This window comes from Pteronotus mesoamericanus, unplaced genomic scaffold (genome assembly GCF_021234165.1).
Source record: "Pteronotus mesoamericanus isolate MK-2021 breed Mesoamerican mustached bat unplaced genomic scaffold, CSHL_Meso_final contig_202, whole genome shotgun sequence".
NCBI lineage: Eukaryota > Metazoa > Chordata > Mammalia > Chiroptera > Mormoopidae > Pteronotus > Pteronotus mesoamericanus.
The window spans coordinates 865001-888718 of record NW_026555086.1 but is presented as its reverse complement, the minus strand read 5'-3'; the positions used below and the strand labels follow the sequence as shown (position 1 = coordinate 888718).

The 23718-nt window shown below is 64.9% G+C and overlaps 1 protein-coding gene across 1 annotated transcript in view; it reads right to left on the bottom strand.

Moving 5' to 3' along the window:
- Positions 1 to 340: 340 nt before the first annotated feature.
- Positions 341 to 23718, bottom strand: part of TSHZ3 (teashirt zinc finger homeobox 3) — a 79769-nt gene continuing 56391 nt past the window's right edge. The window contains exon 7 of the mRNA XM_054570270.1: positions 341 to 3546. Within this exon, the coding sequence (XP_054426245.1) occupies positions 341 to 3546 (3206 nt within the window). The remainder of the gene's footprint in view (positions 3547 to 23718) is intronic.

Here is a 23718-nt window from a genome sequence, read left to right as displayed (position 1 = left end):
GCCGGCGCGCTCCGCCGCGAGGGGCGCCGCGCCGGGCTCCTCGCACGCGCTGAATTCAACGGTCTGTGGATGCATGCAGCTCGGAGCGCCGGGGTGCTCACGACTAAATCCCATTTACACAGAGTTCCAAACACTTAGCACTGCGTTTCAACCTTCCTATGGACCAGTAACAACAGCTGATTACGCACCTCTATCAACCACCTGACAGCCGTACAGGACAGTCCGGCCCGGCGTGCTCTGCAGTGACGGCAGGGCCTGGCCAAGGCCGGGCGGGGGGCCTCACGGCGCCGGCCGCCGTCTCCCTCCAAGCCAACTGCGGCGTCGCGGTCAGAAGCAAGCGCTACTGCTTCTCCAGCTCAGACACGTACAGAAGGTGGTCCTCCGGGGACTTGCCGTGCGTCTTGCTCAGGTGCAGCTTGACCGCGTGCTTGCTCGCAAAGGTCCGGTTGCACAGCTTGCACTGGTAGGAGGTGCCCAGGTCCTCCTCAGGGGAGGACGTCATCAGCTTTTCTGAGGGCGACTTGGTTTGTGCTATCTGACTGTTAAGCTGTTCGGTGGACAGTTTGGACAAGTCCCGGAGCCGGAAGCCCAGGTGAGACTCCAGGTGGCTGATGTAGGTGGAGGGAGTCCTGATCTGTGACGCGCAGTCGTTACAGAAGAACACGGGGTGGCCCGTGTCCAAGTTTTTGAGGAACTTGGTCCCGCCTGTCCTTCGGAGCTGGTACTTGACGTTGGCGAGCCAGTGGCTGATGGTGGTCATGGAGAGCCCGGTGAACCTGGAGACGTGCATGCGCTCCTGCGGGCTCAGGTCGGACATGATGAACGTGCCCTCCGCGGTCTGCCGGAGGCTGGCCGCGAACTGGGCCTGCAGGATCAGCAGGTGCTGCGGGTTCCAGTTGGACTGGCGGCCCTTCCTCTTCTGCGCGGGCGTCGCCTCCTCCGCCTCCTCCAGAGTCGCCCCGTCAAGGTCAGACTTCTCCGAGGTGCTGGAGGGCGTGGAGGACTTGGACGCGTGGCTCTCGGTCAGGTTCTTCAGCATGTCGGATATGTCCGACAGGGCGTTCTCGCGCAGCGGAGAGCTGGACATGAAGGAGGCGACGGCAGACGTCTTCGCCGTTGTCACCGTGGATGAGGAAGTGGCCGGGGACGTGGACGTGGGCGACAGAAGCACCGAGCCCACCGGGCAGCCTTTGTCACTCTTGCCCTTCGTCAGGTCGATGGGCTGGTCGTGGCTGGCGTGGTAGAGATAGCGGTCTAGGTGGTCGGCCTTCCTGGGCGGCAGGGCCGGCGGCGTGGCCAGCGCCGCCTTCTCGGCCAGGCTGTTGCTCATCTTGAAGAGCATGCTCATGGGGTCCAGGGCGGGCAGGGAGGGCTTGGCGGCCTTGCCCAGGTGGATGTTCATGACCGACTGGAGGGCGCTCAGCGGGTTCACGAAAGGCTGCTCGGGCGGGTGGTCCGTGATGATGGCGGTGCTGCTGCTCAGGCTGCTGGCCACGGGCTGGCCCAGCTCCTGGCCGTTCTCCAGGGGCTCCGCCGGGGGGCTCCCCTCCTTGCCGCCATCGCGCGCGGGGCTGGGGCTGTGCTCCTGGCTCGGGAAGCCCCCGTCGCTGGACGCCTCCATCTTGATGGGCTCGCTGACGTCGCTGCCACAGGGGGACGGGGTGGCCCGCTTGGGCGGAGAGAGCTTGCCCTCCGGCTCCTTCATTTTCTCCTCGACCTTGGCCACCTTCTCGGTGACCTTTTTCACCAGCTCCTCCATGGCGTGGAAGTTGGTCCTGGGCCCAGGCGAGGTCTGGCTGCCGGGCGAGGAGACCAGGGTCTGGCTCTTTGTGGGGGACAGGATCTCGCTGCTGCCGAACATGGGTTTCAGGGGCGCACTCTTCCCCGCCGAGCCCAAGGACAGCTTCATCATGTTGGGGAGCTGGTAGGCGGCATGGATGCTGGGGTAGCCCCCCCAGCTGGGGGTGCCGTTCTGGGCCTTGTTGATGGCGGACGTCACGGTGTTCTCGAGGGACTTGAGGATGTCCAGCCCCCCCTTGGGACTCTCCTCTAAGTCGTTTTCTGTCAAATAGTGGTACTTAGAGGGGACGTCGTACTTGCCTTCCTCCTCACAGGGCTTCTCCTTGTCCTTAGGTTTCTCGTCGGGGACTGCCTTCTCCTTGTCCACTTCCTTCTTGACCTCCACGCTCAGCTTGGGGGAGACGCTCGCCGGCGTATGGGAGGGGGAAGTGAAGGTGGTGGCCGCCAAGGGCACAGACTGCACCTTCTCGTCCAGCAGCGTGGTGACGGCGGGTGTGGCGGGTGTCTCCAGGATGGGCTTCCCCTTCTTCATGGCCGAGTTCGTGACCTTGATGAAGTGGCCGGTGACCATCATGTGGGCCGTGAGCTCCTGCAGGGAATCGTGGGAGCTGCCGCACTCCATGCACTTGAGGATCTGGGACTTGCGGGCCTCGAAGTGCCAGGCGTAGCTGGCGCCGTTCTGGTGGCCGTAGCGGTTGTTGGGTGTGATGTAGGGGTTGGCGTTCTTCTGGAGCGCGTCGTTCGCGTCGGCCAGCACGGCCCTGGGGGTCCCACCCGTGGAGTCCGGGGAGCTGGGCGGCTCCAGCTCCAGGGGCGCCTTCTTCCGAGCGGCGGGGAGGATTTTGGCTGCGACCGGTGTGACGGGCTCCTTCAGAGGCACTTTCTGGTAGTGTTTTGTTTTGATCATGTGCACGCTCAGGTCCTGCAGGGACTCGAAGGAGTGGCCGCAGTACATGCACTTGAGCACCTTCTGGGCGTCCTCCTTCCCCTCCATCTCCAGCAGCGAGCGCTTGCGCGGCTTGGACCAGCGCTTGGGGTTGTTGTTGTCCGCCTCGTGGTTGTCGTCGCGGTAGTGGCCCGTCTCGTTCATGTGCACCGTCAGCTCCACCAGCGTGTCGTAGGCGGCGCTGCAGTCCCTGCAGCGGAACTTGCTGGCGCCCGTGAAGATGGAGCCGTAGAGCTTGCTGCTCTGCCGGTACAGCTGCACCGTGCTGAAGAGGCTGGGCTCGGGCAGGGCGCGGCTCGGCGGCGCCTGCTGCAGCGTCTTGGCCACAGCGCTCTGGTGCCAGTCGAAGCTGCCGCTCCCACAGCTGCTGCCGCTGCTGCTGCTGCTGCTGCTGCTGCCGGGGTGCTTCTCCGCGGATGGCGGGTGCAGGCTGAGGCTGAGGTTGGACCAGTAGGAGTTGGACAGGAAGTTGTTGTACACGGCCTTCATCTGCTCCAGGCTGTCCGACACGGTCGTGTCTTCCAGCGCCGCCGCCACCTCCTTGGGCTCCTCCTCGTTCTTGATGGAGCCGCTTTCAAAGTCAGCCATGCGGTCGCTGGCCTCGCTGATGTGCGACTCGCTGTCCAGGTCGTGGCTGGAGAACTCGGCGGCCGGCGAGTTCTGGTAGCTGGGGCAGGCCTTGCTGAGCTCCTTCTCGGGGCACGCGTACTTGGCCGAGGGCTCCCCATCTGCCGCGCTCTCTTCCGGGTCTAGGTCTTCCTCCACTAGGGCGGCAGCCTTTAGCTCATCAGAGACATAGGCTGCCGTGGCGACAGGTGAGGAGGCGGGGCGGGTGCCACGGGAAGGAGAGAGACCGGGGGGAGAAGAGAAAGAAGAGAAAGCGTTAGTGGGTGTCGGGCTTACCTGAACTATTTTCTCAGCTCCCAGGAAAATGCAGCAAAGCCGATGGGCACATTTATTTGCAAAATTAAATAGTTACAATGTGGTGTTTCTTTGGAGTACAAAAAAATATCTGCTCTTCAAACATAATTTGCCACCTTATTCTTCTCAAGGGGCAACAGCTTGAAATTAAAACTAAATTTGAAATTAATGAAGCACATTCTGGAGGTGGCATTCATTTCTAAAGTAATAAATTACTTGTATCAACCTCAGAGACAGCAGTTCCTGTCTGTCAATTAATATGTCTTATGCTTCTCCTACCCCTAATGCATTTCTTAACAGACAGATTCACAATTTAAATTAAGCAAGCATTTTTTACTCATTACATTTTTGAGGCTCAATCTTTAATAAATATAAAGGACAAAAACATCAATAAATTTTTACAAAGTAAAAAGAAAGTACAGCAATTGAAATAAATTAAAAATGAGATTCTGTGGATTTTTTCATCCTCCCTCCTGGAAGAGCAGGTCTCCTCCAGGCTTGGCACGCATGTCCCACCGAGAGAGGGGCGCCCTTGGTTCCCAGCGGGAGGGGAGACCCTGCCCACGCCCCAGCCCCGGCCCCGCGCCCGCGTCCACGCCGCCGCCCCCGGCCGCCCGCGTGCACACCGTCCGCGCGGAGTGATGTCAGCAAGCTCAGGACAATTGGTATGCGCTGCTCATTCTCCCTGTATAAATATATACAAGACCTTCCAGTGGACCTTACAAATGTCAAAGTGTTTGCTCTTTAGACTCGACTTTGTCAATATTGACTCAGCGTCAGCTTCACGGGCCTCCGGCAGGGACCCTGCCTCTCCGGAAGCAGGAGGCTGGGACGCGCACCGAGCGCGCACGCCCCGGGCAGGTGGAGGGCAGGGCCGAGCGGCTGCAGGTCCCCGAGGGACAGCCCCGGGGACGCGCGCCTTGGGAGGCGCGCAGTCCCAGAGCGACGCGGCTCCTTTTTCCTCCTCTTGCATCCAGTGACTCCGGTTATTCCTCCGTGGAGCTTGCCTGCTGCTGGCCGCCAAGCTGGGCTGCGGAGGACGGGACACGGCGGCGCCACCCGCGTGGGGCCCTGGACGCGGTGCTGGCTCCGCGGCAGCGAGCCCTGTGCTCGGCCGCCGTGTGAAGCCAGAGGAGGAGAGGAGGCCGCGCGCCTGTCCCCACGGCCGCGTGCACCGGAAGGCTCGTGCGGGTCAGGCAGGGACGCTACGGCACGGACTGCGCGGTGGGTTGGAAACACAGACAGACTCGTAGGAAAGAAATTTATCTGTGGAATTCCCGCCCATAACCGAAGACTGGCCCTGGGTGACTCCCCTACCAGAGGAAGCAGGGAAATCGACTCAGACGCAGGAGGACCCCCAGGCGTGTCCCTGTGCTCCCTCCGGTCAGGCGGGCTCTCCTGCCTCCTCCCTGAGCCCTCCCTGTGCTAGCCCCCTCCGCTGAGACCACAGTGACGCCCCAACACAGTGGGACAGTGCTCCAGGGGCAGCCTTGGCGGCAGGGACACTGCTCACGTGCAAATGGGAGCGAGAGCCACAGGTGTCCCTTACAAATGACCGGGGGGGGGGGCCTGCCCGGGTCACCGGAGGTGTGGCATGCTGAGCGGAACGGTATGTTTGAGGCCATGCACTCAGAGATGGCAAATTAAAGCGGCCAGCAAGCTCGTTCCCTCGGGCCGGGGCCCAAGGGGACTGAGAGCGCGGTGCTGGCTGGGGGCTGCTTGGCCGGCCGCGGCGGGGACAGGGACTGTGTGTCCAGGCAAAGGAAGAGGAGAAGGAAGGTGCAGCGGCATCGCACAGCCCCCCGGCCCCTCAGCTCCCAGCACAGTCTGCACGCCCAGCTCACACGCCCGACGGCCGGCCGGCACGTCACAGGGGAGGGCGCCCGAGGAATGGTTTGCCTGGAGTGGCCTCGGCTTGAGCCCTGAGAGCCCTGCACCCCGGGACTCCCCTCGGTCCTGGCAGGGACACAGCAGATGGGCTTCGGCACCCAGCGGGGCTGCACTCCCTGGAGCCCGGCCCGTGAACAGGGACGGGTCTCTGAGCTCACCCCCCGGGGACGCCCATGAACCGCGCCCTGGGCGCTCTGCTCCCACGACAACCCCCCCGACCCCCCGAACAGTTTGGGATAGGCAGGAATCCAGACGCGGCCCCTGCAGCCCCTACGGAGCCAGCCGGGAGAAGCCAGGCCAGAGGAGGGCGTGGAAGAGCCCACGGGGCGAAGGCCACCAGCTAAGGGAGACCCTCGTGGCTTCGCCAGCCCCCGCCCCCCGGGGACGCGTGGCCCCAGGGCGCAGACCGGAGGCCTGCCCGCGGCGCAGGCTGCCACAGCCCCACCCCCCAGCCCCGCCCGTCCCATCCTGCTGGGTAAAGCACCGCGGGGTCCGTGAGACCAGCCCAGCGGCCAAGGAGGGAACTGATAGGGGAAGAAGAGGAAGGCCGGCCTCCATGGCGGGATCCTGCCCCTCTCTGAGGAAGGTCGCAGAGGTTCGGTGCAGAGGGGCCCGGGGGCAGGGGAGCCCCGGCCTCGCCCCCAGCGCGCCCCGGCCCCGCGCGGTCTCCGAGGCCCCGTCGGAGTGCTCTCGCTCACCGCCAGGCCAGGGACCTCGCCACCCGTCCAAACGGCCACGGCTCTGAGACCCCCGGGGGACGGTGTTTCCTCAGGCCAAGCTAAGGTTCCCCCGACGTGGAAGCACGAGGTGCACCCCGCACCCCGGAACACCCGGTCCACTCTGGGTGACTGAGTGGCAGAAAGCTGTGAGGAAGGACAAAAGACGGGGGACCGCGGGGACGAAGGGGCGGACGCGCACACCCGGCCCACGGGTCCTGGCCGCGCACCCACCCCCGGGGGCAGCGCCGCCCTCGGAGCGGCGGTCACCCCCTCCACAAGCCACAGCCGCCCCCGACCCACACATGGACGGGGGCGGGGCAGGCCCTTTCTTCTCCCTTCTCTCGGCCTTGGTTTCCCGAGAAAAGGCGCAGCGCACGCACGCGTGCCGGCCCTCCCTCCGGGCTGGCTCGGGGCGACGCAGCCCCATGTCACCCCGCCTGCTCCGCTCTGCACCGAGGAGCGGTGTCCCTGGCGACCGGGGGGCTCCGGGCCCCGGGGCAGCTCGTGTCCTGGGTCAGGCTGGGAGGGCGGACGGGGCGGGGGCAGTGGGGGCGAACTGGGGGGTCGGGGCACAAGCAGCAGCCCCGCCGTCCTGCCCGCAGGGCGCTGTGCTCCGTGGGGGCCGGGCGGGCACGGCCTCCCCCAGGCCTGACGGCGCCGCCCGCGGCCTTGGGGAGCGTCGCTCCGGGGAGCCGTCCCTCGAACCCTGGCTGCTCTCCGGCGTCTGCGTGTCGCCCTCTGAGCTCCCAAGGGCCAAAGCCCGTTCTCCATCCTCGCAGTTTTGCACTTAGTAGGTGAGCAACTTGCACTCGCTGTCTCCTCGGCCAGGACGTCCGCTGGGGGCGACACTCAGCAGCAAGACGCTCACTGCCAGCCTCTGAGACAGGCCCGCCCTGCCCCCTGCGCCCCGACGCCAGCCGGAGCCAGCCGCCGGCGCCCCGCCTGCCTTCTGCCGGGAGAAGCCTCCGGATCACAGTCGGTCGGGGGCAGGCAGGGCCCCCCAGAGGGCTGTCCCCGAGGGCGCGGGCCCGGGCACGGAGAGGCCCCGCCCTGGACTGAGGGACAGACCGGGAACGCCTGGGCAGGGCCCGTCCTGCCCGGTGCCGCTCAAGGGACCGCGAGGTCGGCCTCCCGTCTCTGAGCTCCCGTGACCCCCGGCCCCTGTGTCTGTAAAAGCCAGGACTTCGTGAGGAGTGAGCACAGACCCGCTTCCAAGCGGAAGCGCCTGCAGATAAGGGGGTGGCACCCACGAGGAGGCTCCCCTGTGGCAAGCAGGCGAGGCGACGGGGGAGGCCGGGGACGGCGCGGGTGGAGGGACGCCTGGCAAGGGCGCCGGGCGACGCCAGGGCGCGCGGGCTGAGTGCCCGGGGCCTCTGCCAGGGTGTGGCGGGGGGCCGAGAGGGCTGCTCCGGCGGAGGCCCTGCCCACGGCCGGGGCCCGGGGGGCCGCAGCGCAGCGGAGGACGGGTGTTGTCTCCGTCCGCCCGCCCGGGCACCCAGAGCCACGAGGAACGTCGCCCAGCTGCCGGAGGGACAGAGGCCCCAGCCTCCGGGCACAGAGAGAGGAGGGCCAGGAGCCTCCAGGCAGCCGTGCTGGACTCTGCCGCGCTCCAGGAACCGGGGGGCACCCGGAGGGCTCGGGCCGGGCCGGGGGCGGGGGCGGGGGCGCACGGCCTGGCTCTGGTGGCAGGACGCAGGCTGAAACCAGGGTGGCCGGGGCTCCCTGGAAGGCCGGCCGCGTGGGATGGCAGCCTCCCCTGACGGACGGCCCTCCCCACCCGCGGGGCCAGGAATATTAATTTTGTGCACGTTGATTCGACGTAACACGCGATGAAGGCTTGTTCGGCCGGGCATCGCTGTGTTAGTGAAGCTGGGAGGCTTCGTGCCCACAGCAGCGTGGCGAGCCGGCTGGGGGCGGGTCAGCGCTCCCCGCAGCAGAGCCAGAGGGACCAGGAGGCCGGTGCCAGCAGGGGCTGGGGACCCCTCCCAGGCATTGGCAACCCGGCCTGTTCTCGGGACTCAGCTGCAGTGGGGCACCAGTCCCACCCGAAAGAAAAATCTATCAAGACACAGGTACATTCTAAGCAACTGTCTCAGAGAAACCTTCGGATAACAAAGGGTAAATAAATACTCCGGTCGGGGACCGTGTGAGTCACCTCTGTCCGTGGCTTCGTGCACATCTGCGCCACGGGCACCTCGACAGCGGAGCCCCCAACGCCCCGGTGGAGCCGAAGGCCGGCAGGCGGGCCGGGCGGGAGTGGTGAGGGACGCGGGCGCGGCGGGGCCTCGCGCGGCGCGGCTCTGCTCTCGGGGCTCGCAGCTCGCCCCAGCTCCCTGCCCGCACGGACCGGGAACCAGAGGCCTGAGCTTCCCCCTCTACCCTTTTCATCGGTTACTCCACAAAACCCACAAGGTAAACCCTAATTTACAATGGCCCTAATAACTGAGAAGAATAACTTCATCCAAAGGACAGAGCCTCGCACTTTGGGGGAATTCCAGGCAACGGCAAACAGAGGTTGGGTGAATTCTTAGGAGAGGAAGGGGCGCCTGGATGGCTCAAACTCCACACGAGCGACAGTCCACTGTGCTAACGGCTGGAAAAAGGCGCCTTAGACAGCGCCAGCTCCGGGGCACGGGCTCTCCTGGAGGCAGGGCGGACCCCCTCCCCGGCGGCTCGCAGTCCCCGCGGGGCGCTGCGCGACCACCTGGCGCTCCGGCCGGTCTGCAGGAGCCTCGGGGCCTGGGGCGGCCACGGCAGAGACCCGGGCAGCGGGGCGGGGAGAGCCCGGGGGCCGTCTTTTCCCAGGGCCCCCCAAGGGGGCTGTCGTGTCTCAGCACCGCTCCTTCCTCGCGAGAACGTGCTGGCTGTTGGCCAGGGCGCCCACAGGGCCGTGTTCAGGGAGAAGGTCATGGGTGGCCCTCGCCAAAGAGGGATCGAGACTGACGTGGGGGAGGGGCCAACGCTTCACCACACCCACCCACCCACCCACCCACCGAAGCCCCGGTGCCTTCACTCCTGCAGCTGGCCAGCCCCAGGCCCGTCTCCTCGCCTGGCACGTACAGGACACTAAGTCCACCCTCTCAGTGCTTCAGCGTGAGGAGGAAGAAGGTACCGGGGCGAGCAGCTCAGAGTCACCGTCAGGAAGGCCGTGGCTCCGCAGGTGGCAGCACGGGAGGGGCCCGCGCCCCCGTGAGCTCCCTGGCCGGACGCGCAGAGCCCGGCACAGTGAAGCCGCAGGCCGCGCTCGGAGCCAGCCCGGCCGCCCGCCGCCCTCTGCAGCCTGCCCCGGAGAGGGGCGCCTCCCCAGCTGGTTTAAAGTGAAGTTCAAATGTTGCATAACTTTGGCTGATATGTACACAAACCCCCACTGACTTGACTTGTATTAAAACAGGCTTCCCCAAACCCGCATGCAAACCACGCCCCCTGGCTGGTCGACATCGCCCCGCCTCACGCACTCACGCGCGGGCGTTTGTGTATCTGAGTTCGGACGTCTGCCCGGGACGCGAGAACCCTCCCGGCCTCTCCGCCCTCGGGAGACAGCGGGAAGAGGAAAGCGGATGTTACAGCAGCAAACGGGTGGCACTGCCACTCGGCGGCACACTCGTCACAGCCATTTCAGAGGGTGACGAAGAGCCCGTATCAAAGCGAGACCGCACACCGCTTCCCGACGAGGCGTCCGCGCTGCGGGGAACCTCGCACACAAGCCAAACCTCTCTGTTCCAGGGCGTGTTCAGCAGCGCCCTTTCTCACAGCTCCAAGACAGTGGCGCAACCTCAGGCGCACGCACCCCAGGAGGTAGTCAATGTGCAGCGACGGACAGGAAAGCTGAGGGAGAAGCGGCCATGCTGGCAGGGGCGCGGAGCCACTGGACGCGCCCTCGCGCTGCCCGCCGCCCGGTGCAGGCCGTGCAGCCGCCGTAAGACACATCTGGCAACGCCGGCTGAAGCTACACCAACACACATCCCGCGACGCGGCCACTCTCCTGGGGACCTCTGCCGGCAGAAACGTCCCCACCTCCCGCCAGAGACCTGGACGCTCTCCGGCGCACCGCTCAGGACAGCAAAGGACGGGGGCCAACGCCGGCGTCGATCAACGGTGAGCAGGCGACGCGCAGTGAAAGTGAACAAACCGTGCTCCAAACCACGGGAGGGGTCTTACAAGCGCAGCACCGTGGGAGAGGCGCCATAAAGAAACTGTATAGACTGTGGGAATCTGTGTCAATCAATTTCCAAGTCACGCCGAGCCAGCCTGTCGTGTCCCAGCGGTGGGGGCCGGGGGGCGGCCCCGGGGACGCCTGGGGCCCTGGCAACGGTCCCCTTTCGGGTCGCGGACCTGGGCTCACAGACGTGTCGACCTGGAGAAAGTGCATCCACCCGCCCATCCACATGGGCAGGCTGCCCTTTGTGTGTTGAGCTGCAACTTCCCTTTGAAAAGGATGAGATGAACCTGTCAGTCCCGATGCGGGAAGGCCTGTGAGACACACTGTCCCGTGGGGGCGCGGCCACGGAGCGGAGTCCTGCGCCCGCCGGGCGCCCGGGCGAGCTGTGTGTGGGGCTGTGCGGCGGGCGCCCCGGAGAAGGGCTCTCGCGTGGACATGAGCGCTGTCCTCGGGGAGCCGGGCCCTGGGGGGGGCTCTGCCCGCAGGCGGGGCTCCGCGTGGGCGCGCACGGGGGACTCAAAAGCATCAGAGGGACGTGCGTCAGCAGGGCGTCTGCGCGGGTCAGGCTGCGCCCCGGCTCTGTGTGCAGAGGGCGCGTGGGCCCGGCCCCGTCCGCTGCGGCGTGCGCTGGGGACTGCAGCGTGCGCGTGGCGAGGGCTCCCGCAGGCCTGCGACACGGCCAGGTGTCCCACCTCGGCTGCCTTCCGCCTGTTGGCGTCCCGGGGGCCGCTGTCCCAGTCCCCAGGGGCTGTGGGGACACCGAGACCTGAGGGGGCTTTGTGCTGACGCCGCCGGGCAGGGGAGCTGCTTCTCTTTCAGCCTCAAAGGCCGCTGGGGACCCGGGGCAGGAAGGCGCGGAGCCCGGCCCCTGGACACAGGCTGGCTGTCCCTGCCTGTCCCCCTCAGGGCTCCTCCCACCCCACCCCCCGCGCAGCCTGCGATCACCTCTCTGACCCCCCACGCCCCTGAGGTGGGCCTGGGGGACAGCTGGGCGTGTGACAGGCGAGGGCTCGCTCGGGCCGCAGCGCAGCCTCCGGGCTCCGTCCCCTCTCCTGTGGTCAGGGCAGAGCGGGCGGCCACACACGCCAAGGGTCCCTCCCGCCTCCTCTGCCGCTTCCCAGAGCTACGACTGAGTCCAACACAGGTGCCCAAGAAACACCCAGGCCTGGGGGGGCGGGGGGTGCTCAAAGCCAGGGAGCACAGGTCCCTGGCTGCCACCTGCTGCCCAGCCTTCCCTGTGCCCCTGATGGGCCCTGGCGGCCCAGACGCCGCGTCCTGAAAGAGCCGTGAGGCCCGCGTGGGCCAGTGGCACCTCCCGAGGCAGGCGAACAGGCAGAGCCGAGCAGGGCACCCGTGGCCTCCTGGGTAACTGACGGCCACTCCTCGGTGACACTCTGGGACCTGAGTGGCCTCGGCACCTCCCAGCTCCCCGGGAGCTCTCGGTGCACCAGCGGAGCCTCTGCTCAGGCGACCAGACGCTCACCTCCCAGCCCCGGCCCACGTGCCACGCCTGGGCCTCCCGCACACTTCTCCACGTGCTCCCGTGTCGGGGCCCCGCCCTCGCCGGCCTGGGTGGGCGCGGACAGTGTCTGAGGGCCCCTGCTGGGGCCTGGCCGGCGTGGGAGCCTGGAGAGGCCCCTGAATGGAATCAAACGGTCAACTGAGAAGACACCGCAAACACTTCACGCTCGTTTTTGTGAGCTGTGTTTCCCTGACCAAGAACACAGTGGCATTTCCACAAAGAAGTAAAACCCCAAACCAGGTGTCAGCGCCCAGGCGCATCCTGTCCCCCGAAGCTGTGCCCCCTGGGGCTGCACCCTGTCGGGGACCCACTCTGGACAGACCCAGGAGGGCAGCCAGCCAGCGCCCCCCTGAAGGGTGGGAGGCAGAGGCTCAGAGGGTGCCGAGTGTGGGGGCGGCCGGACACCCACGCAACACGGAGCAGGACGTGAGCCGGCCTCGCCGCCTCGCACCGCACAGGCTGCGGGGCTGCTGCCCCGTGAGGCACGGAGAAGCGAGGCGCAGGTCCGCGGTGGGACGGGGGGTGCAGCCCGCCCTGGAGGGCGGGGGCGAGAGCCAGGCGGCGCAAGGGGCACAGGGCACGGAGGCTGTGGACGGTGGGTCCCTACGGCACGTGCAGGTCCTGGCCTCCCTCCTCCTCGGTCAAGAGAAGCGGCGCCTGTGCGCCTGGACACCGGCAGAGGCTGCCTTCTGGGGGCTCCCAAGTCCCGGGGGCAGCCTCAGGGGGCCCGGCAGAGCCCCCCGGAGTGGGGGCGTCCCGGGAGGCCCGCACTGCCCTGCGCTGCCCGCCGCCTGCCGCCCAGAACTCCGGGAGCCCCTGACCCAGGCTCCGCCGGGGCCCGCCGGCCCTCCACCCCGCTGCCCTCGCGGGGACAGTCTCGGCGTCTGCAGCCACCGCGGAGGAGACGGAATGTCACAGGAGCAAAGACACTTGCCAAGTGCCGCTCCCTTACAAGCACCCTCATCATGACCTGCGTTAATGAAGTTAATTGAATTTAAGATCAATGATGGTTAATTATTGCAATTTGGCATTCAGAGATAAATGGCTTTAAGACAGAGGAGTGCGCATGCATGCGTTGGTGAGTACGTGTGCACCAGCGTGCAGGCTCCTGAGAAGGCGAGCCCCTCACAGGCCTGAGAGGCGTCCCGCCTGCCTCTGTCGGCCCCGGTGGGATCGGATCGACCCCTTCCGCTGATGAATGCAGGCCCTTCAAGCTGCAGTACATGTCCTACAAGACGGCTCTAACCCCTGCCGCCGGCGCCCGCACGGCCGCCCACGGCAGCCCGCTGGGGTGGGCTGGGCTGGAGAGCCCCGCACCCACCAGAGCCCCTCCGACGAGGGCGGAGGCCTGGGGTACTGGCCCTTCACGCGCCGTCACCGCGCGGTCACAGGCCTGCAGGACCAGGGCAGTGCAACGTGGCGCAGTTAGACATGCTTACAGTTGAACGTCAATTTTTTTTTTTACATCACCAAAGATGAAAATTCAACATTAATAAAGAGAGATAGGAAGAAAGGAAGGAAGGAAGGACGGGAGGGAGGGAGGGAGGGAGGGAGGGAGGGAGGGAAAGAAGGAAGGGAGGGAGAGAGGGAGGGAGGGAGGGAGGGAGGGAGGGAGGGAGGGAGGGAGGGAGGAGGGGAGGGAGGAGCAAGCCCAGCTCGGAGAGCAGGGCACGACCAGCTTCCCGGGGTGGGGGGACCCCTGCTGCCCGGCAGAGGCTGTCAGTCTGCCCCAGGCCCAGTGCCAGGCCCCGGGCCGACCCCGGTGGCCTGCAGGTCCAGCCCGTGCAGAGCTGGGGGAAAGGGCGCTTTTCAGGAGGGTTTCTCCACAGCCAGCCGCACGCTGGGGACCACCCGGAATGACCCCCTGTGCGGCAGAGCCCGCTCCCTGAGCCCCGAGGGGCTTCTGCGGCTGCAGGGTGCGCAGCCAGGAGGAAGGTGCGCCGTGTGCTGGCCGTGCAGCACCGACAGCGCAGGCGCAGGCAGGCCCTGCAGAGCCCACGTTGTGCACAGCCACCCCCGGCAACAGGAGCGTGCACCGCGCTGGTCGACTGCTTGAAAGCTCGCTGAGGGCGTTTCCCTAAACGCAGGCGGGAGGTGCCCCTGCCGCTCTGCCAGGGCGGCTCTCTGCCGCTGGCGCGTCTGCAAGGCTCTCTGTCCCTGGCGGCCGTGGGCGCTGGGGCTGGGGTGGGGGGGCTGCGTGGGGGCACAGGTCCTGGGGGGTTCCGCTCACCCAGCTGGGGAGACGCAGGTCACAGTGATGTCAGACATGAGAGACCCCAATCCCCTGTTCCTCCTCAGTCCCCAAAAGCCGCTGCCCCAACAAAAAAACGGAGCCCTCTTCCCCCTGCCTGAGGTGGCTGGCCCCACGTGTCTGATGCCACCTACACAACCAGGCAAGTGGCGGGTGCACAGGGACACTGCAGGGATTAGAGCTGCGATGGCAGCAGCCAGGACACTGTCCCTGCCCAGGCGCTGCATCCTGGCCGCACTGTGCTGTCCGCAGCTCGGGCGACGGGGAAATACCCCAGGTGAGTGGCCTGGGGCTGGGGCGGCCCAGCCGAGCACGATGCGTCCGGGGAAAGGCTCTGGCCCTGGGCTACGCGTTGGCCCCAAGCAGGGCCACCATGGCCGCAGACAGCACATCCACCGGGGCCCCGTGGAGGAGACAGAGGGTCGGGTCAGAGGGGGCCCCCCAGACACGCTCAAGACTCCCCGCTTCACCTGACAGGCGGCCTGGGGGGTCAGGACGGTGACGATGGTGTGGAGGCTGCGGGGGGCAGGCGGTCTGGGCCTCTCCTTGCTCTTGTTTTCAGCACTTCGGGGAGGCTTCACTCCCACTGCCCCCCGTTCTCCGCACACTCACCCCACTTCTCAGGCAAGGACACCGTGCCCCACCTAGAGCCAGCGGGTCAAGCAGAGAACAGACGGGAACTGGGTCTCCTGGCCTGTCCCCCCACAGGGCATGTCCATTGCGTGGCTGCCTGCGGCTGCAGAGCACCCAGCCCTGAGAGCACACGGCGGCACTGTCACGCTCCTGAGGGCGGCAAGGGACCCACGATGTCGTGGGCACAACGCCCCAAACCGCCTCAGTCTCAGAAAATGAGCCAGCGCCGGAGCCGCGGGCAGGGCCCCGGGCTGCCACCCACAGGGTGCCCTGAGGTCCGAGGGTGACGCGGTCCCTGAACTGTGGCCTATGCCTTAGGGGGTGCTGGGCCACCGTCACCAAGCCAGCTAGGATGAGGCACAGGACGCCACGCCACCCGCACCCCAGGGCCGGGGGCACAGAGCACGTGAAAAACCAGGGGGCCAGCGTTTGAGATCATTTCAGAAGCTGGTGTTGAACCAAAATCGATTGTTTTTAAGAGATTCTATGTCCTGAATGGTTTTTTAGGCAAAGCTGTCCTCTCCCCATTCCCAGGCACACAGTGTCCCTAACAGGCCTTTATAAGCGTGTATTCACTTTTGCTGCGAAACACTACACGTGCCTGTCAGCTTTCTCTCCAAAGTGTACAGGGTGAACGATGAGGCAGGGGACGGCCCCGCCACCCTGGAACGGCACCCCAGGCCCTGAGCGGGGCCCGAGGCGAGGCCCGGCCCGCGCTCCGAGGGCCACGGCTCGGGGACGAGTCGGGCGACATGGCTCGTTGTCATTTCTTTATACAGGTTAAACGTACACATACATGTAAACAATTCCGCACATACAAGCGCACGCACAGAAACCCTCGGCGCCCGTCCGCACACAGACGCACAAACGGACGCCTCCGTGAGCCCCCTCCCCTGCGGAGTCATCCTTTTCAAGTAAGTCTGTGCAAACCGCTCCATACGAACTCGCACCGAGCGCCCACGCTCCGCAGGAGAACGCACCCCTAGGTGGGTCCGCTGCTTGAACACCTGATTCCTGGCAAACGCAGGTCCGTTCCCAGGGCTGCCCTGTGGCCCCCGGGGAAGAGATGGGGAACGGGCGGGCCAGCAGGCGCAGGCCCCCGGCCTGGTAAACTGACCCTCTCCGCGGCGCCCTGTAAAGCGCCCTCTCGCGCCCCTCTGCAGAGGACGGCCCAGGCCGGGCTGGACGGGGTGCTCGGTCCACGTGGGGCCAGCGGCCTCCCACACGGCCAGCGTCACCACACCAGAGGGGGCTCTGTTTGAATGCAGTCTCCGGTCCGGCCGACCTGTGGGCACGGAGTTGCTGAGTGGCCAGGGCTGGCTTGGGGTGAGGCCGGCCCTTCGGGTGCTGCTGGGGCGGTGCTTGCCCCGCCCTCCCGTGCCCCCTCTGCCCACCAGGGCCCACGTGCCCAGCACGGTCGGTCCACAGGCTTGCAAGGCCCGGCTTCCAGGACCCCCCAGCCCCGGCTGAGTGTGGGCCCTGGCCCTCTGTGACAACTGAGGTGTGACTGGGGCCCAGGGCAGCAAAGGCACGCTGGCTCCAGGAAGACACGGCTCTGCCGAGGGCCCAGGGATGGCAGCTCACGCCAGGAATGACAGCTCACGCCCAGCGCGCTGCGCCCCAGGGGCGTGCCCTGCACGCTGTTCGTGAGTCACCCTGACAGGACTCTGAGAGCCCTGCTCGCGGGGACGGGCAGCGTGCGGAGCCAGGGTTCGGACCGGCCCCCGCCTGTGGCTCACCGCCCGCCTTCCTGATGGGCTGAGCGCCACTTGCGTCCTCAGCTGTTTACAGAGTGAACTGGTGAACTGGGACCTCACGCTCCCCAAAATTAATCTCAAGTTCTTTAAATATCAAAACCTTCAATTGTATAATTAAATTAATCATCATAAATTACTTTTTAGCGCTGAGAGTTGGATTTATAATCTCATTCTCAAACCTCTCTGTGAGATTTAAATATTTCATAGCATCTGTGAGTCAGAGGGTGTGTATCTGAAGGGCTGGAACCTCGCTGCAGCGGAGCAGGCTTTGACGAAAACTGCAGCACAACTGTTTCTGAGGTAGTTTGTAAGAATTATTTATTTCCATACCAGTTAATTATGATGGGAGTCTTTGTTGAATGCACAAGCGTTAAAAAAGTGCTGATATTTTATGCATCTTTAACTGGAGTGTGGCTCCCCGCAGTGCGCGGGTGGCTCTGTGACATTTAGCATTCACTCACAGCAACTGTAATAAGGGGTTTGATTGCTTCCTTTGCAGACGTAGTAATTTAATAACTGTGATCAGTTGCATAAATTTACTATACAACCATCTTAAGTTAGCCACATTAAAATTAAGCAAAATTGTAATCTGTTGACAGATTATTGCTACTGAACAATTCTACTAAAAGCATTTCAGATCAGCTTGTAAAAAATACGGCCGTCTCTTCCTTCCCCGCCCCACCCCCACGCGCCCCACCCCCACACACCGGCAACCTGGCTCGGAGACAATGCACGGGCCGTGCCTCCTGCTCGATCACCTGAACGGGCGGCCTCGCTGTCTGACATGCTCTGTGTGGCGGACCGGGCTACCTGGAAGGGGAAGACAGGCCGCGTCTCACTCTCTTCTTCCTTCCTCCCCAGGAACTTCTCTGATGCAACTCTGCGCCCACCGCGCCCGCGGGAGACTCCTGCCCTGGAGCGGCTACGAATAGCGGGCCGCATCCCCCAGCGAAGGCGGCAGGAAGCAGGGCAGGGTGCACGGCTTCCTGAGCGCGGCCTCACGGCTGGCACCCCGCGCCCGGGAGGGAGCGCCGAGGTCTCTTGCTGTGGCAGCAGGGCCCTCGCCGCGCTGGTGGGTGTGAGGTGGAGAGGCACAGGTCCTGGGCAGGCTTGCCTGCAGCCTCGGGATAAAGAGCTCGCGCCCCTTCCGCTGCGCTCCGCGGCCGAGCGGGACCCGGGGCTCCTGCCTGGTGCCCTAGGCGGTGACTTTTCGGAGGGATGTGCAGCCAAGCAGGCAAGTCAGGAATAACTGTTTCTGATACTTCCCAGCAAATATCTTTAACCATCTGTTTACACTTACCAAATATGCTTCCACGTTTCCAATTTTATCAGTATATAAAAAGAATATCTGTTTTTTTTTAAAAATCGTAAATATCTTGTGATGCATCTTTACATAATTCAAGAGAAATTTTTTTAAAAAAATTCCCTCTCGAAAGCCAGCATGAGCACAGATTTGTCTAAACCTCCACTTACACAGAGGCCTGGGGTGGGAGATGCTCAAGGGGGCAGGGGCTGCTTGTAGGGCAAGGTCAAATGTCAAAGGTGGCTGCCTGCCTGTCAGGGAAGCGGTGTGCTCCCCGAGCGAATGACCGGAAACACGGAAGACTCGTTCAGGGTGGCCCTGCATATGCAGCCTGTCACTTCCGATGGGGCCGGGGTGTCCCCCGGACAGGTGACGTGTGGGGCCGGGCTGCAAGCTTCTCACGCCGTGGCTGTGCGTGACAAATTGGAAGGGACTTCTCGACCAAATTTCCTGCCAAGAGGCCTACCAGTCAAATGTCTGTCTTCTTCTCATCACCCCAGACGGCTGCTGCGGCTCTGACACGGTGTCTCCGCTCCTTAAAGACAGAGTTAATGGAAGATGATCGGGGAGCGCGGGGCTGTGGGACTCTGACAAGCCGAGCAAACGCAGCCCCGTCGCCAGCTCCTTTGTCCGGGGAGGCGCACAGGCGTGCACACACGTGGCAGGCCATCGCTTCATGAGGCAGCAGGGAGCCTGGTGTCTGCTGCTGCCACTGCTACCTGCGCTGCCGTGTGACACAGCGGAGCCGCCCTGGGCCAGGTCTGTTTGCTTCTAATTGTGACTAATTACGTTTCTAAATATATTCTTTAGGGTTACCATATGTATACAAACAGAGGTGGGAAAGAAAGGAAATGCATCGGGATTATTAAAAGAAAGAGAAACATACTAATTAGCTAACTAGTACATGCATTTCAATGTTTCATAATATCTCTAACACGCCAGCACGCGCCGCAGAATGCGAATCACCCACCGCACCACCTGTGGGCCCTTGGGACAGACGGGCGCCCCTCTCCCGGGCCGCGCGGCCCCGCTGCCACGCGTTCGCGTGTTTCTTTGTATTTCACCCCCACAAACTGAAAAGAAATAGTAAATTTTGCTTCCCACCAGAGCCTCTTAAATACCATGTCTATGAAGCACAACGGACTTACGTAACTCAGGAGGGGAGGGAAGCCCCGCCCCCGCCCCGCTCTGGGAAGCTGCCTCTCCCCGCCTCTGTCCCGCGCGGGCTGTGAACATGGGAGCGGCGCCATCCTTCCCTCCGTTTCCTCCATCTGCTCGGGCCGCCCCCACCTTGTGCTCTGGAAGGTTCCGGGCTTCGTGGGGCTCGTGATAGGCCAACCGGGCTGGCGGAGAAAATGGGCAAAGAGCGAGCAACGTGGCGGAGCAGAGGAACGTGGGGATGGGACCTGGCCCCGGGGGCGCCGCGCGCCCCTGCACAGGACACTGAGCCGGTGGCAGGCCACCAGCCCGACGGCCAGAGTCAGGTGAGGGCCCACCCACAGGGTCCCCGCTGTCCCTGGGGCTTGCCTCTGTCCAACTCCACTTCCGACTGCGGGTCAGCCCAACACAAACAAAGCCTTAACAGAAATGTTACCGAGGAAATAATAGCCATTTCCAATGATAATACACAATTTTAGCGCTGACGCTTGGCTGATTTAGGTGCTCGGCCAACGTGTCAAGCAGCCTGCCTTCCTCAGGCGCGCCTCTAATGGGTAACTGGCAGGCCCTGGCAGCCCTATTTCTGCTGTAGATTTGGTTTGTCATTGGGTCTCCATTACCTGCCACTCATCTTTGATCTCTTTGGACAGGCCTGATCAAAAGATGTCATCTGACCTACTCCACTTGGCGGCAACTTGTATGACTCTCATGAAGGGGCCACCCCAGCTATAAATAAAATGACATTATTATTTTTCTGTCCTATCATGTAGGAGAGACAATTATGATAATGCAGTGTCTGTCATCGGGGCCCAGCAAATTGCTAGCTCTCACGCAACTGTTTAGCTTTCTTATTTGTTTTTTGTCTGTTTTCCTCCATTTCAAGTTGAAAATAAAGCAGAATTGAAATCCCTGACGCTCCGCTCCCACTCCGAGTCCCGGCTTCCTCCCGGGGCGCCGCCGCGCAGGCGTGGCCGGCACGCTGTGTGTCAGCGGTGGGTGGCCATAGTGACGGGGCCTGTGCACTCGGTGTTTTGAAAACAAGCTCATCTCTGAAATTAGGACCGAGAGATATTACTGTAAAAGGAGAAAAAACCAGGGCACAGGTTTACTGTGTCCTTAGCGAAATCATAATAAGGAAAAATGCATCGGAACGGCCACCGGTGGGCAAAACAGAGACTGAGCCCGCAGCCCGGGACACACGGGTCCAGTCGTCTGTCCCTGCCCCCCGTGGGGACTGATGACATCGGCCCCACTGGCTGAGCCTCTCTGGAAGCGGAGGATGGGGTGCTCAGAGCGGCTTCCCTCCTGGGGCGAGTGCTCCAGGGAGCACGGCAGCGAGCAGAGAGCTGGCCCTGTGGCCACTCGCCGGTGGCCGATGCCTGTGTGGGCCCGCGGCAGCCGCTCCCCGCCCGCCCTGTGCCCGTGGTCTCCAGTGCCCCTGCTGGGCACAACAGACACCCCACCAAGGCGCCTGTGGGGCTTCTGCGGCGGCAGCTCGGACCCTGCCTGCCCAGAGCCTTCTCACCGGCGCCCGGCCCCACGCGTCACTCAGTGAAGGAGAAAGCGAGGCCCAGAGAACGGGGAGGACCGCCGCCCCCAGCATCCAGCCCCTGCTTCCAGTCGGGCCGCGCACGAAGGCACCCGCCGGACGTCCTCCACGAGGCCGTCCCGGAAGCTCTCTCGTGGTGGGTCCACGGCATATGCCGCCTCCAAACACAGGCTGATGAGCATGAAGACGCACAGGGTGCTGCTGGCCACCCACCGCGGACGGCAGGCCAATGGGCATCACCTCGTACCGTGTCCTCGGAACAGCACTTGGGCACCCGGAGGTTAGGGGCGGGATGCGGAGTGACCACCCGAGAGGACGCGGCCGGGAGGAGGGTGGGGAAAGAACGGAGGCTGGAGGAGGCGGGGCAGGCGGCCCCCAGGTGGGCATCGATGGGCGCACCGGTGGCTGCTGTGACCAGGCGGACGGCATTTGCCAAGTACAGGAGCCAAGGTGGGCCGCCCCACCCCCTGGCGTGGGGCACCCCTGGACCGAGACTCTCACTCGACACATGGCGCTCACTTGAGGAAAACCCTACCTGAGCGTCGAGGTGTGGAACCATCGCGTGAACAAGGATGAGTGGCCTGCGTCAGCAGAGGGTCAGAGGGCTTGGACGCAGCCCCCAAGCGGGAGCGTGGCAGGCAACAGCGCGTGCAGAAAGCGCAGCGCTCACGCAGCGTGCCCGCGGGACCCGTGCGCTCGGCCTTGCAAAGCGCCAGGCGCGTGGCTCGGACAGAAAGACAGTTGTGAGGCCGCTGTTGTGCGGTGCTCCCTTGAAGCGCAGCTGCACCCCACTGCCAGCGGCCGCCCACCCCCAGAGCCCCCGGGATAAGGCATCCCTCCTGCGTGACCCCTGCTTGGTGGCCGCCTCCATCAGGGCGGCCCCGCCAGGAAGAGCCACTTCTGCCGCGCACCCCGCACCCCAATCCCATCGAGGACGGCCTGTCTTGGAGCTCCCGTACCTGCCAGCCCCGGCCGGAGCAGGGGCTCCCGGTCCGTCCCGGGGCTCAGGAAACACGCCCTGTGGTGACCCGGTGCCCTCGGAGGGCCCCGTGGCCACAGCGGGGTGCACGCAGGATGCCCCGTCCCGGGCTGGAGCGACACCCCCTCCGCCACCCCCAGGCCCATTCCTCAGGCGGCCACGTGGAGCTGGCTGAGCCCCTGCCGCGCCGGACGCCTCCTCCCCGCCCCGCCCGCCTCTCTCAGGACGGGCCTCTTCCCTGCTGCTCCCCGATGCCGATGCCGGTGGATGGGAAGCCGAAGGCACGGAGTCGCGTGAACAGAGGCAGAGTGTGGGGGGCGACCAGAGGGAGAAACGGGCCCGTCTCCCTCTACCTCCCCACCGAGGGGCGAGCTCCGGGGCATCGTGGGCACCCCATGGGCACCCCCTTTTCCTTGGTGGTGCGGCACTGGCCCCAGGTACTGCCGTGCAGAGGGGCCTGCGAATAACCGCTGCGTGGGTGGGAGACGGCTTGGGGGCCTGCTCCGGCCGGAGGAGAGCGAACGCAGGAACGCGGGAGGAGGCTGGGCGCGGCGCTGGCCGTGCCTGGTGCCCACGGGCTGAGGATGCAGAGTCCCAGGCCAGGGTCCTCTTCCACTGCCCTGTGTAGCTGGGGAACCTGGGTAAATTACAAAGCCTTCTGAGTCTTCATGTGTGAACAAGGATAAAAGCACACTCTTCACATGTACACGGGGTTACACGCACGCAGCACTTAGCAGTGTCCAGCGCTGGCAACATTTCCCCATGGGACAGCGGTGTCTGGGTACAGAGAGATGCTGCTCTGCCAGCCCCGAAGGTCCCTGCGGGGGCCCGGAAGGGCAGGGCCCTCCCCCAGGCTCTGCGCTGCAGCCGGCACACTCGCTCCACGCCCGGGAAGGCCCTGCCTGTGCGGCCAGCTCGGCCCCCCAGCTCAGAAGCAGCGTGCTCCCCCGGGCAGCGAGGGAGCTCAAAACCCCTTCCCTGCCGAGGACGCCCCTCCTTTCCAGCCCGAAGTCCCACGGGCCTGGGCTGCGCAGGCCCATGTCGGCTTTTCTCAGCAAAAGCAGGTCACCCTGGAGGGGCCGGCCTGGGAGCGGGGCGGCGGGGGGTGGGAGCGGCCGGGGGCTTGCGCATCAGTCCGGCAGAGCCCAGCTCTGGGCGTCTTCCGCCGGTCACACTCCTCCCCTCCGCTTGCCCTCCCCCTCCCCCCTCAACTGCTAGGACGAGGGGGAGCACACTTGTGGGGGCGAGCGGAGGGCGGGAGGCAGACAGAGACAGCGCGAGGTCACCGAGGTGCCCAGCCCTGCTGCCAGGACCGGCCGCGCCCGCAGCCGCCCGGCGCCGGACCAGAGGAGCGTCCCTGCAGACCCCAGAGCAGGCAGGGGCGCGGGAGGGGGGCGGGGCCGGCGCGGTGGGGGCCTGTTCGAGGTCCCCGTGCCCTGGTCTCCCGTCTCCGCCTCGGAGCCTTCAAGCCTCGGTTTCCTCATCGGCAAAAGCGGGTGGTGGCGCGCACGCTGCCCAGGGGTTGCTGTGGCAGAAATGATGGACAGGGACAGTGTCTTGCGCACTGCCGTGTGCCCTGCACCCCCTGCTCTGGGGAGGCCCCTCGTTTCTTCCAAGGCCGGCGACCCAATCGGTCAGGGAGACAGCACGGGAGGCAGAGAAGATCGGTGCCACGCACGCGGCAAGGTAACAGCCACCCACGCAAAATTAACCAACGCAAAATGCCGCTCCTCAGCGACGCCCCCGGTGGCGAAACGCGGTGGTGCCTGCGCCCGGCCCAGCGCGGGGAGGCGTGGTCACGCGTGGCACTGGGGCTCCCTCGGGCGGGGTCCCTGAGGTCCTAGCCCCTCCCGTTCCTGCGGGAACAGCCCATAAGCCCTCAGGGCTGAGGACCCCTTGGGGAGCCGGCAGACACCGACATTCCCTGAAATCGAGACTGTCTCGGCGTGGGACGAATTCCACCAGTGGGACCAGGAAACACCGGGCGGTTCACCTTGACTCTCGCGGCCATAAATCACTCCCCTGTCAGGCCTGTCATTTTTCCCTCTGATGACTTCAAGGAGAGGGGCCGGCCGGTGCCATCGCTCGGGAACACCTACCTAACGCTGGCTGATCGCCTTCTCTAAATAAC